We start from the raw sequence: 13,938 nt of genomic DNA, 5'->3' as shown, positions 1-13,938 counted from the left end.
ACTGTACTCTTAATTGGGGCTCAACAGTGGAGCAGCCTGAAGCCTCGGCCATGATCTGGAAGGTTCTCACTAGGCACCAGGGCTCCCTGGATCAAATCTTCATGGTGGGACCAAAATCTGGTTCCCCTCAGCATGCCCCATACAGGTGGAATTCTGGACCCTAAGAATGCCTTCTGGCCTCCAAAAATACTGCATGGATATAACACACACATAGAGGCAAAAATCAAACATAATTTTTTATTAAAAAAATCAAACAAAGCCTTCCTTGCTTGCAGTACTGTGTTCAAGGACAGCCCAGTAATTAATTAATAAGAGCTATGGATTTAACCCAGTGACTGAAAGCTTATTTATCAGGCATGAAGTCCTGGGTTCCACGCCCAGTACCATACAAGAGTCTAATTGTATTCTTTTGCATGTAGAAACCCAGCTACCCTCAACCCATTGGTTGAAATCACTGTTTTTCTTTTCCCTGAATTGCCTGTTTGTGGATAATCAGTTGGCCATCAGTAGGTATGTGGAGGGCAGATACAGGTTACCATAAACAGGATACTGACTTGAACTTAGGGTAATAGCCAAGATGCGCCAGATGCCAACCTTGCCTCCAGGCAACCAAGAAGGCTCATGTAGATCTCAGCACCTTTGGAGCTTCTTGTCCTGTGGTGCTCAGTAAGACTGTAGTTTTCTCTTACAAAGGGGAAGCCGAGCTTTAGAAAGATCATGAGATCGAGGTATGGCCAATCAACTAGTAAGAAGTAGAGTCTAAGGCCAGCCAGGTGGTCTGGTTCTCGCTGTGCTAAGAAGGGGTCTAGCCCTGCCCTCCTGACAGGGTCTCAGAAAGAAAAAAAAAAAAAAAGACTCTTGCTGCAGAGTGCTTGCTTGTCTTAGCCTGCATGGGTCCCTGGCACTGAGTAAAATGGAGTGTGGTAACAAGTGTCTGTAACTGTAAGAGTCAGGAACGAGGCAAGAGATCAAAGGGTCAAGGTCAAAAGCTGGGCCTGGCAGAAGCAGGAGGATCTCAGTGAGTTGGAGGCTAACTGGTCTACACAGCAAGCTCCAGGCCTGCTGAATAATGAGACCCTGTCTCAAAAGCAACAACAACAAGAAAGTCCCAGGACATCCTTGGCCTATATAGTGAGTTCAAGGCCAGCTTGGGATATGTAAGACCCTGTGTATGGAAAAAAAAAGGGAAAGGAAGGGCAAATACCGTCGTTTATAAACAGGCTTCTGCCCAGCAGGTCTACAGTGACACATGCAGGGCTTCCTGGTCCACTCCAAAGGCACCATGCCAAGCTCTGGGGAGCTCAGCCTGGCTTGTAGGGTTCAGCAGAGCTGTCACCGGCTCCTGGCCACGTCTGCAGGTTCCAGGGCCCTCCTGCTTCGGAGGGCAGAGGGTCTGTGTAAAAGACTATTTCTGACTCAGCCACGGAGCACAGAAAAAAAAAATGCTAAGGCTTGTTTTTTTTTTTGGTGATGTGTGGGTTGTTTTTGTGTGAAGAGGGCTTTGGCTTCCTCAATCCTGCTGAAGGTTTAGCTGTCTATTTCTGGAGAGATTTAGAACACACGGCATGCACACACTCACAGACACGTGCACACAAGAGCTGGACCGTAGCCCAGCTCCGGAGAAGCTGCCTCCCTGGAGACAGCTATTCAGAAAGGAAAAGCCCACGTGTGAAAGCAAATTACCAGGCTGCCTAGAATCCATCTAACTGCAGGACCAGGAGTCATCTGATATTCAGGAAATGAAGATGCTCCAAATGCCAAGACAGGGGGCTCTTCCTGCAGATGAGAACTCCCAAGGATGCCAAAGAGAGAAGAATGAGTCTGTTTCTTCCTCAAGGGGCCAAGAAGCCCACGCTTGACTTTGACAGGCAAGTGATGGGAGTCCATGAGTGTTCTTCTTGCTAGTGACCTAGGGGTGACGCTTGTCTGTTATTCCAGCCCTAGGAAACATGCTCCCTTCCCTGCAGCTCCCCGTTGCTTTGTAGATTTGGTCCATGCCAAGAAGGGGGATCCGGCCAGAAAGGGGACACCTTCCAACAACAAATGAATATGTATAAGTACATACACTATAAACTATGACTGGATAAGGAAATACAAGAGGGCAGCCCCTGGCCCAAGGTTCTGAATAATACCCGTGACTGCTTCCCCCTCCAGCAGGTGGAGCCTATTCCCAAAAACCTGGGCTCGGGGAAATCACAGGTTAACAATTTAGCACGGAGACCCAGCAAACAACATGCTCACACACCATATGGTGAGGGGCACGTTTGAGGTATGCACATGTTATTCAATGAGAAGTCACTTCGTTACTTCCATGTTTGTTCTAGAAGCTCCTATCAGAAGATAATATCGGGAACTGAAGAATGGTCTGCAAAATATCTGACCAGGAGCCATGTATAGTAGCTTGTGCCTGTAATCCCAGCCCTGGAAGGCAATGGGAGGAGGAACGTGAGTTCAAAGATAGCCTTGGCTACATATTGAGTTGGAAGCTAGCCTGGGCAACATGAGGCTCTGTCTCAAAAATAAATCAAACTAAACCAAAATGAAAATATTTGACCAAGGACTTCAGTGTTGTTAAACTCATTGAAAACCAAGGGGCGATTAGGACCCTGCCACCGCCCAGAGGAGCAACAGCAAGCGCAGTGACTACAGAGTGTCCTGAATGGGTTCCGCAGTGACAGACTTTGGTGTGAGTAGCATACACCTCCAGGCCAGTACAGGATCCAGGCTTGCACAAAGCGTCCCCTGCACCATTCTCCCCTCCTCCCCCACCCAGACCCTGGCTGCCTTCACACAGGGCTCAACCTCTTTCATGACTGTCTCTTGTCAGCGCATGGATGGGGAAGTGGTTTCCATAGTGACTCTCTTGCACTATGTGTCCACGGCCAGAGGCTGAAGTCTCCCCGCCGTCAAGTACATGGATACAACCCCAGCCACAGGAAGCATCCCCTGGTGTTTTTACATCTGCTAAGATCAGCAAGGGAAGACAGCTTTAGGGAGCAGAAGGTGGGAGCGCTGGACGGTGACAGAATCTGAGGCCAGATTGTGCCGTGGCATACCGCGCAGAAGAGCCGCTCAGGTCCAGCTCTGGAGGACACCACAGCAGAGAGGACACCGGGGAGGCTGCCTAACAGTTGTAGGCTCCAGGGCAAGTTACTGTGGAGGGTACTGTGGCCTCACAAGAGGCTACCAGTCTTTGCCAGGCTCCCTGGGATTGACAGACCTATGAACCAATGGCGCCAAGCTCCCCCCTGCTTTGTAACAGCTCCCCAGCTGCTCCCTGCAGTATTCCTGCTGGGCTGAAGGCCGCCCCTTGGAGGCAGTGGGGACAGCAGACTCTTACTCAGCCCCAACTCTGAGGCACCCTCTCCATGGGCCTGGCTCTGGAGCCCCATACTGCAGTGGGCTCCTCTTGCTGGATGCAATGAGTGAAAGACAGGCGCACTTGGGAAGCTGCCTGTCACAATCACCCCCACCCCGCTCTTCCAAACAGTAAAGCGGAATACGATGTACACGGCCCCCAAGCCCTGGGCACAGAGCAAGGTGGGCCCTGCCCCGTTGCTTCTCTAAGAGCATTACCTCCCATCTCAAAATTAACCCTATCTTGTTGAGCTGCACTAACTACCCTGGTAAGCACACTCAAACGTAACTATGTGGGGAAAGTTAGCAGGGCCTGGTTGGGCTCCCACCAGGTTAATTTAGAGAAGAGAAAGAGTCCCCGGGAGTTAGAAACAGACAACTAAGCAAGGTAGACTCTAGTGTGAGTCTGGAGACAACAAGACAAGTCAGATACCCTCTCTGTCTGGAGGCCCTGGGCCTGGCTTTTCTGCAGGACTCCTCAAGTCCTCAACCCTGGGCAAGCTCAGGTTCAGAGACAGGGCCCTGCCCACAATGAAAAACCCCCCTACCCCCCCCTACCCCCGTCTCTGGGCTCTCCAAGCTATGGGTTTCCTGAGACCTAATAATACACACAAATCAGAAGGCAGGCCACAGTCCTTAGCCATGCAAGGACAGGAAGAAAGTTGATGCCTGCCCTGGCCTGTCCCTTGGCTTTGCCCTCAGGCGGCACGGCTGCCCAGGGCCAGCAGGGCCTATATTGAGAGCATGAGCCTGCTGGCGGGAATGGCCGGCATGCACCCAGCTGTCACGGCGGCCCTGCCCAGCCACTCAGCAGAGCTGAGACCACAGGGCACTGCCATGATGCTTATCTCTGCTCTCTTCCAGTTAGAACCCAACCACCACACACGGGGAAGGGATGTCACTTACAGCATGGCAACATGAACAAGGGGGACAAGTGGAACCCCACATCTCTCATGGGGAGGGAACCACCTGGGGCCCCAGCATCCCAGCACTCTCCTCAAGATTTCATGACTCGGGAAGCTGCAGGTAGAGACTACCTCTTGTTACTGTGGTATCCACAGTCACGGTCCCCTCAGCCTTGCTCTTCATAGTCACTAAGTAGGGGCTCCTCAAAAGTCTTCACCCCAGCAGGCAGCTTCCAGAGGGACAATCCCCTGCCCCAGGTCAAAAAAAGCAGAGACGCTTCCCCAACTGGCCCCAGTCATGAGGGGAAGCTTGGTCTCCACTTTCCCCAAGGTCCTAGTCAGAGAATGATGTGTGAAGGAGAGCGTCTGGAAGCTTGAGGCAGGGTCGCTCCCCACTGGGGACCAGAACCATGGCTCTCTGGACCCCTGAGAAGCGCCTAGCAATGTGGCCCTCAGACCCAAGCTTGCGGTTCAGGCTCTGCTCCCTTGCCTAAGGTAAGCCAACAAATGCAGGGCAGGTTTGTGGGTGTCCTCTGCTTCCTGCTGGGGTCAGGTGATGTTGAAGAGAGGTCAGCTGCTGCCAGAAGCCTCCAGAAGGGGCAACTGTGCCAGGAGAGGGAATTGGTAGTGAGCTTCAGTGTGCCCAGAGGCCCTGCCTAGGCTCTTTTCTGAAGACAGACCTGACTCGTCTCCATTAGATCCACAAACTGTCAGCCAGCATCTGTCTGTCCTGGGGATGTGGAACACACATTTGCTTTAACTGTCCACCTCCCCAAAGGATGTCGGGAGATGCTTGCTGCTCCTATCTCAGTTGGGTCCCTCTTCTGAGAAGGTTTACAAAGCTCGGTTTAGGGCTGGAGAGATGGCTCAGTGGTTAAGAGCATTGCCTGCTCTTCCAAAGGTCCTGAGTTCAATTCCCAGCAACCACGTGGTGGCTCACAACCATCTGTAATGAGGTCTGGTGCCCTATTCTGGCCTGCAGACATACATGCTGACAGAATATTGTATACATAATAAATAAATAAAATATTTAAAAAAAAAACCTCGGTTTAGTGTCCCCTTTACAGAGAGAATGGAGGCTTAAAGGTGTGGACTGATTGATCCAAGTTTACCACCCTTTTCAAAATGGCAGCCTCGGGGCTTCCGTATGTGGTTTTCCTGTTTGCTTCTGGTACCTGAGTCCTACCACGTGGGTGCCTGTGTGCACTGCTCTCTGAGCCCTGCCCGAAGCAGTTGCCTTCGGCCTCCCAGCCTGCTGCTGCTGTTCTCTGAGCTTTTCTGTTTCTAGAGCCTCTACTGGTGCCCAGGGCTGGTAGCTCCTTGCACCTGCAGGACAGAGGCCTAAATGGCTGACTATTGGGAAGGCAAGGAGCTCCTAGTTACAGAGAGTAATTGCCCTGCAATTCCTGCGTAGGTTTTCAAATGACTCTTTCAGTCCTTACCCTGTGCCATCAGATTCCCCTCCACCAACTGGGAGGCTTGTTTCATGTAAGATATGAGCAGGCGCTGGTTTAAAAATAGAGGCAGGCAGTGGGTGCCGCTCAGTGACTCGCTAAGGCAGGCTGGTGGATGGCTCTGTAGACAGCTGCTGTGAATCCTCCTCCTTCCCTCCCCCTCCCCTCATCAAGCTCCCTTCCCACCCAGCTCCCTTCCTTCCCCTCTCCTTCTCCTACTCCCACCCCTGCTTACAGAGCAGGGCCTCCCAAGCAGACTAAAGGGCATAAAATAGGCAGGGGCCAAGGCAGCAGGAGCTCTCGCCCTTCAGTAATCTTGGATTTTCTACACAGAACATTTCAATTCCCATTTCTACTGAACCTCCCCATTAGCCTAAGGCTCCAGTGTACTGAGGGGAAATGAAAGGGTTGAAAGCCAAGTCGTACGTTACTGAGGGCCCAGACTGCATCGCTTCCCCCAAGCCCTTCCTCTCAACTTATGCTTAAAAAAACAGGTCAATGGTTTCCCATTGCATTGGTTGGTTTCTTTGTTTAATGTATGTGGGTGTTTTGCCAGATGACTGGGGGCTGGGATCAAACCCTGATCCTCTGGAAGAACAGCCAGTACGCTGGAAGGGTGAACCATCTCTCCAGCTGTCTCCCACCATCCTTATGTCAACACAGCACTGTGGCTGGGTCTAACCCTTCTCCTTTTCGGCGTGTGTGGACCTGCTGGCTGATGAGCACGGACCTCCCTGCTAGGCAGGTCAGCTCCCTGAGGGAGGAGGCGCTGATCCTCTGGTCTCTGTTGCGTCTCCTGCCCACGGTCACCACATTCACTCTCTCCAGCTGCACCCATCTCCTTGAAAACAGAACAACGTCCCTCTCCTTTACGCTAAGAATCCAGTTGTGTATATACATCCCGTTCTCCTGATCTCTTCCTGTTGATGGACACCTAGGTTGGTTCCATAGCTTAGCAATCCTGCTGTTAACGTCGAAGTGCAGGTGACTCTGTGGTTTGACTTGGAGTTCTTTGGTAAATCCTCCAAAATGGAAGCGATTGAGAAGGCAAGGAGCTCCTAGTTACCGAGAATAGCCTAGCATTGCGGGGACTAATGGGAGCAGGGAGGCGAGAGAAGGGGAGGGAAGGGGAGGGAAGGGGGGAGGTTATACGTGAAGGTGTCCTTATGTAACCCTGTACCTTGTGCATTGAGCACAACAATCCATTATTCCCCCAGTGCCCGGCTGATCTTTAGGAAGAGCGTTACCTCAGCACAAAGGGAAGAGACAGCCTCACCAGGAGCTGAGGAGAAAGGTGGTGGCTCTCATGGCTTAGCTGCCCTGGCATAAGTGACCTTATGTGATTTCTTTTTTCTTCTCCTCCTCCTTTATCTTCTTTTATTTTTATTTTTATTTGAGACAAGGTGTCACAAATGTAGCTATGGGTAGCCTGGAATGCTTTCTGTAGACCAGGCTGGCCTCCTGACCCGGGATTAAAGGTGTGCATCACCGCGCTCAGCCTTATGTGACTTCTGAGGGGCTGAGGTCCCATTCCCAAATTCCTCCTTTGTAGGGCAGGGCCAGCATGGTGGGGGCAGGACACAGCCTTGTCCACTGTTGTCTCCAGGGTCTGTCTGGGAACTCCTGAGTATGTGGACCTTGGCGGGCCAAGGGGACCCGCGGCGGGTAAGAGATAGACACGCCACGTAGGCAGAGCTTATGTGGGAGTTTTATTGAAATAAAGGGAATGGGGGAGGGAAGAAAGAAAAATACAGAGAAATAGAAGATGAGGAAGAAGAATGTGTGAGGGCTTCCCCATAGCTGCATACATGGTCTCCTCCCTTGTCTTTCCCAACCTATACTCCCTAGCTGCCCCACCCCCGAACAAAACCATGAGGCCACGTCCAATTAGGGCAGAATTATATACAACTGATGGAAGGAAAGGCTGGATATTCAGAGGAGTGCTTACAACCAACAAGCCCAGCTGTCATGAATGTAACAATCCACAGCTGGTCTTATGAGGACGGCAGTTCTTGCCTTAGAGAATCGTGCCCTGTAGTACCATCCTAGTAAAGAGATCCAAGTTATATACATAAGATAATGTAACACATTAATATTACTTGTGTATACACTGTCAAGCTATGAGGCTCTGTAAGTCCCCAGATAAATCTTATAGAAAACACGAGACAGTCTTTATATATATTTGTCCCATTGGTGCTGTTCCTGTAGAGAACCGTGACTAATACACCATCCTGGCCACCCCAAATAGCACCCCTGCAGCTGGGATAGTGTGGACTTTTCCTTTGCTTAATTATTTGGTTTTGGTTTCACTTTAACATTTTGATATCAATATTTGCTAGAAAAATAAGTTGAAACGAACATGGAAGAATGAAGAACAAAGGCAGAAAAAACCTGAGCCCTCATGCTACCCATGGGAGCTTTGTGTTTGACCCGATTCCTTTGTCAGTTTGCCCTTCGTTTTGGTTTGGTTTGGTTTTTTCATGGTTCAGATGGTTCACGGACATATTATGTGCTAGTTTTAGACTGCCAGCCTCCAGGCCCCCCAGCCTCCCAGCTGCTGCTCATCCTCCTGGGGACTTGGCAGACTCGTGTTTAGTCCAAGAAACAGAGCAGCTTGAAACACAGCAGCTGGGCTAGGACTGGGGCTCAGCTGGGAGAGTGCTTGTATAACATATGCGAAGCCCTGGTTCTACCCCCAGCACTCCACAAACTGGGCACGCTAGAGTACCCCATTAGAACCCAGAGGGATCAGAAGTTCAAGGTCATCCTCTGTCTTTGGCTAAAAGAAACCCCATCGGAAACAACAAACAAACCCTATGACATCAGAGATTGGGGTAAAAGTCCCAGGCTCCAAGGAGGAGCTGAGCAGAGCTTCAGAAGCAATGAGGGGACATCGACACTGATGATTTTAAACTTTCCTTTATGTTGGTAGAACAAACGGGTTGTTTGCAGTAAGTCTAGTGCCATGTGCTCATTGTAACAAAGTCTGAAGCTTTATCTAGAAGCCAGTTCTTCTGATCAGTGTCCTGGGGGGCCTTGGAAACTTCTGGAGCTCTTCAATAGGAAAGAAAGGAGGAAACAATCCCCCAGTCACACAGTCAACCGTATCTGTAAACACGTTTCTAAGTGAGTTTGTTTCCTTTCTTGAGTTGGAATCTGTTTTATTTGGACCACTGCTCTTGGAAATATTGACTAGGAATAGAAAGCTACTTTTAACGGCAAGGTTGGGTCTGGTGTTACTGGTACAATGCCAGCAATAGAGAGGCTGAGGCAGGAGGATGACTGAGAGTTCAAGGCCAGCCTCCACTGCACATGAGAACCTGTCTAAGATGTTTGTCTATAGGCCGGGCGATGGTGGCACAGGCCTTTAATCCCAGCACTCGGGAGGCAGAGGCAGGCGGATCTCTGTGAGTTCGAGACCAGCCTGGTCTACAGAGCTAGTTCCAGGACAGGCTCCAAAGCCACAGAGAAACCCTGTCTCGAAAAAACAAAAACAAAACAAAACAAAAAAAAGATGTTTGTCTATGTCCTGCAGGATTTCAAAGTCGTGGCTTGTATCCATTTGGTGGTGGCTGGGTTGTCGCTCTGTGGTACAGAGCTACCCTAGGATACTCAAGGCGCTGGGTTGGAGTTTTAAGAATGGTGAGCAGTAACTAATTCCTGTGTTTATGTTTCCTCCTGGGAGCCTGGCTGCCAGCCTTCCACTTTGCTAGCTGCCTTCAGTAGCAGCCTTCCTTTCCACAGACTCTGAATCCCTCCTTGCCCTCCCTCCCTGGTACCTTCTCCACAGTTCTACAAGAACAGCCACCAGCATTTGATAGGAAGGGGGCAAAGGACTTCCCAGTTTTTGAAGGGACAGTGAAGGTTAAGATTGTCATTTCGGACAGAATGCAAGTTTTTGGTTAGACTTGAGGATCCAGTTTCCAGCCCTGGCCTGAGGCAGATTTGAGAGGTGCTCCGGGCAGCACCACGGTCAGCGCCCGCCCACTTAGCCGGCTTAGAAAGCTTTGAAGCTGGAAGAAGCCTCACACAACCTCAGCCAGACGTCAGGCAAGCCTCTCCAGCCCCCTATGGGGGAGGGGGGGAGGGGCTATGGTCCAGAAGGGTGAGAAGACGTAACTTCCTAACTTTGTTTCCTAAGGAGCGCACCCCGTTGGAGCTCTGTGAAAAATGACAGGCTGTGGGTCTTTCTCCTGCCCATCCCCTTACCCCCCTCCCCCATAAATAAAGACAACACAGGCTTTATTGCAGCAAAACAGAATGGCTGGCTTTAATGCTTCAAGTTTTCCATTTCCGTTCACAGGGTTTTGTTTGAAAAATAACAAAACGAGGTAAAACGTGTCAATCTATGTACAGGTCAAAAACAGGTGCTGGCCGCAGTGGCGGAGACGGAGCCCTGGCGGAGGATGGGGCCGCCCTACAACCGCAGCACGACTGTCGTCCTGAGGAGAGAGAGTGTACACAGATGAGGGGATGCCTAGAAGCATTTGCGGTGCACAATGGATGGGCCGGCCTCGTCGTACTCCTGCTTGGTGATCCACATCTGCTGGAAGGTGGACAGCGAGGCCAGGATGGAGCCGCCGATCCACACTGAGTACTTACGCTCAGGGGGGGCGATGATCTGTAAGACAAGAGAATCAGGTGACTGCACGTTCCCACCGCCCCCTGGTCTCCGCCCACACTAGCCACTTCACCCACCTTGATCTTCATGGTGCTGGGAGCCAGAGCTGTGATTTCCTTCTGCATGCGGTCAGCAATACCAGGGTACATGGTGGTGCCCCCTGACATGACGTTGTTGGCGTACAGGTCCTTCCTGATGTCAATGTCGCACTTCATAATGCTGTTGTAGGTGGTCTCGTGGATCCCGGCGGATTCCATGCCTGGTGCCCGGGAAGAGGCAGTGTGAGCAACCACAGAGTCAGGGGACTAAGGGCACCGGGTCGAGACCCGGTACGCTGAGGCGTGGGGGGAAGGAGACAGATCCCGGTACACCAGCCTAACGGGCGGGCGGCTCACCGATGAAGGAGGGCTGGAAAAGCGTCTCCGGGCAACGGAACCGTTCATTGCCAATGGTGATGACCTGCCCGTCGGGCAGCTCGTAGCTCTTCTCCAGGGATGAGGAGGAGGCAGCGGTGGCCATCTCATTCTCGAAGTCCAGGGCCACATAGCACAGCTTCTCTTTGATGTCGCGCACGATCTCACGCTCAGCTGTAGGGGCAGAAGCAAAAGGAAGGTCTCAGGACAAGGCCCGGGGCGCATGCTCGCCCTCAGCGGCCCGCCCTCCGCGGTTGAAAGTACGCACCTGTGGTCACGAAGGAATAGCCACGCTCGGTGAGAATCTTCATCAGGTAGTCAGTAAGGTCACGTCCGGCCAGGTCCAGACGCATGATGGCGTGTGGCAGGGCATAGCCCTCATAGATGGGCACATTGTGGGTGACACCGTCCCCAGAATCCAACACAATGCCTGCAGGGAAGGGGCAGTGCGTGAGCGGAAGGGACGGCAGGAAGGGCAGGGCCGTAACAGCGCTGCTGAGAGGGCAGGGAACATCAGGGATTGGATGGGGCCGGTGCAGGGCACAGAACTAAGAAGCTGGGCTGGGATGTTGGGACACTACCTGACCCAGAGTGGGCCATGTATGGGCACTTACCGGTGGTACGGCCAGAGGCATAGAGAGACAGCACCGCCTGGATGGCCACGTACATGGCAGGCACGTTGAAGGTCTCAAACATGATTTGGGTCATCTTCTCACGGTTAGCTTTGGGGTTCAAGGGGGCCTCGGTGAGCAGGGTCGGGTGCTCCTCAGGGGCCACGCGGAGCTCGTTGTAGAAGGTGTGGTGCCAGATCTTCTCCATGTCGTCCCAGTTGGTGATGATGCCGTGCTCGATGGGGTACTTCAGGGTCAGGATGCCTCGCTTGCTCTGGGCCTCGTCGCCCACGTAGGAGTCCTTCTGACCCATACCCACCATGACACCCTGTAGGTGGAGACATCAGACACTTGTTACTACAGATGGGGGGGCGGGAAGCATGGGCTGTACTCAGTGAACCTATCTTTCCCTGGCAGCAGACTGACCTGGTGTCGGGGGCGGCCCACAATGGATGGGAACACAGCCCTGGGGGCGTCATCCCCGGCAAAGCCGGCTTTCACCAGGCCAGAGCCGTTGTCACACACGAGGGCGGTGGTCTCGTCTTCGTCGCACATGGTGTCTAGTTTCTGCAAGGACAAGGCCATAGCGGTGTTGAGCATTAGTGTGCCTGTGGCGTGGCTTAGGGTGAAGCTCCCACCCAACCCACCTTTCCTCTGGAGATCCAGAGGCTCCTTTCTGCCAGCCCCTTGCCGAAGGCCAGAGGATGCTGTCCCAGCTCAAAACTGTGCTTCTGCTAAGGGAGGCAGTCTGTGGACCACACTAAATCCTCCAACTAGGTATGCAGCGGACATCCTCTGAAGACCCAAGACCCCCTGGCTCTACCCCACCACTGGCACTAATGCTATCCTCTCTACTTCCCAATGTCATCCGTGAAGGAGGCATTAAGTTCCGCTGCCCACCTGCCTGTCCTGTGAGACGGTGGAGGATGCTGCCCAGGGAAGGGTAATACTGTCCTAAGGGGAAGTTGCCGGTTTGAACACCCACAACATCCCAAACTCAGAAAAGACACTTCTGCCTGTCTCCTATTCCAGCGATTAGCTTGGCCGTGCTGATTTTAGAAAAGCCTTGGGCTAGCTGGGCAGTGGTGGCACTCGCACTTGGGAGGCAGACCTGGTCTACAAGAGCTAGTTCCAGGACAGGCTCTAAAACTACCACAAAACCCTGTCTCGAGGGGGGGGGGGGAAGAGAAAAAAGAAAAGAATAAAAGCCTTGGGCTGAGGAAGTTGCCCCACGGCTAAGACAAGGCTGAATCTTCAAACACATCTTCAAATCAGTCAAGCAGGGCCAGTAGCTCTATGAGAGAGGGCTCAAATTTGGTCCCAGCATAGAAAGGGAGAGAAAGAAGGAGGGGATGAAAGAAGGGGACAAAAAAAAAAAAAAATTTCAACCAGCCGGGCGGCGGTGGTGCATGCCTTTAATCCCAGCACTCGGGAGGCAGAGGCAGGCGGATCTCTGTGTATTTGAGGCCAGCCTGGTCTATAGAGCTAGTGTCAGGACAGGTTTCAAAGCTACAAAGAAACCCTCTCTCATAAAAAAAAAAAAATTAAAAAAAAATATTTCAACCAGCCAGGGGCTGGTGTGTGGCTCAGTAGGAGAGCACTGGCTTGCTCACTTGCAGGAGGACCTGGATTTAGTCCTCAGTGAGGGGGGGGGGGCGCGGAGAATATGGGGATGGTGGTGGGTAGCTCTCAGAGCTCAGGCGTATCCTAAATGCCAAGTCAACAGCTCAAATGAACTGCAGGTGAGTTTGGAGAAATTTGCAGAGCCAAATTTCCTCTTTAACTGCCTGCCTCTAGGGCAGAGCGCAGTGCTAACTACAGGCCCAAGGCTAATGAGCTAGCTCTGCTAGGTCCTCCGGGTGCCCCCCCCAACCCTACCTGCTGCTGACTCTGGCCCTGGGTGCCGAGGGTGGGATGTGAGGCTTCACGTCCGTGTGGCCGTCTGTTCCTTAGCTCAGGTTTTATATAGTCCTCGGCGCTCTCACCACACCGCCCCGAAGGAATGTTGCTGCCCTTCCCAAGCCATATTTGGGTGTCGGGCACTAGAGCCCTTCCTTCGGCTGGTTCTCAGCCTAGGTCCCCGCCTGGGTCTTCTGCACTGACCAAAGAAGGAGAGGACTGGCCCTGGCCCAGGTAGCTAGGACCGGACCGGGCCATATATGGAGAGTATCCCCAGCTGTCTGCCCCTCCCAACTGCCTCCAGTGCTCACTGTGGAGATGGGCTGGGCCAAAGGTCACTGTTTTTGCAGATGACTGGTCTTCACTTCCCAAACTACCTGTTTCAAAGGTCCCCCCAGCTCTGCCCACCCCGGGCACACAAGCTGCTGAGAAGGTACCGGATTCCTGACTTGACACGTTACACCCCATGTATGGGTTAACTCAGGCTACCAAGCTCTGATGCTTAAGCCCAAAGGAGGGAGCCCTGTGGTCAGGTGAGCTGGGAGGGGTCACAGGCCCCAGGTAGGGATGGAAAAATGAGTCCCACATTTGAATTCCATTTTCTTTCCCACTTCGAAGCCCCCCAAATCATAGGTCTGACCCACATCTTCCTCCCTAGCCCCCCTGCCCCCAGACTGT

General features: G+C 52.4%; 1 protein-coding gene across 1 annotated transcript; it reads right to left on the bottom strand.

The window, feature by feature from the left end:
* Nucleotides 1–9,961: 9,961 nt before the first annotated feature.
* Acta1 (actin alpha 1, skeletal muscle) lies at nucleotides 9,962–13,388 on the bottom strand. The gene is made up of 7 exons (XM_050147047.1): nucleotides 13,240–13,388; nucleotides 11,788–11,928; nucleotides 11,365–11,689; nucleotides 11,019–11,180; nucleotides 10,733–10,924; nucleotides 10,415–10,596; nucleotides 9,962–10,337 (listed from the first exon to the last, which is right to left on the bottom strand). Exons 2-7 carry the CDS (start codon nucleotides 11,914–11,916, stop codon nucleotides 10,194–10,196), a joined length of 1,134 nt encoding a protein of 377 aa, XP_050003004.1. The 5' UTR covers nucleotides 11,917–11,928; nucleotides 13,240–13,388; the 3' UTR covers nucleotides 9,962–10,193.
* Nucleotides 13,389–13,938: the final 550 nt, after the last annotated feature.

Source organism: Alexandromys fortis, unplaced genomic scaffold (genome assembly GCF_014885135.2).
Source record: "Alexandromys fortis isolate MF-2015 unplaced genomic scaffold, M_Fortis_MF-2015_v1.1 scaffold_12, whole genome shotgun sequence".
Lineage (NCBI taxonomy): Eukaryota > Metazoa > Chordata > Mammalia > Rodentia > Cricetidae > Alexandromys > Alexandromys fortis.
Note: the sequence above shows the minus strand (reverse complement) of the source record. Positions and strands in the feature narration are given on the sequence as shown.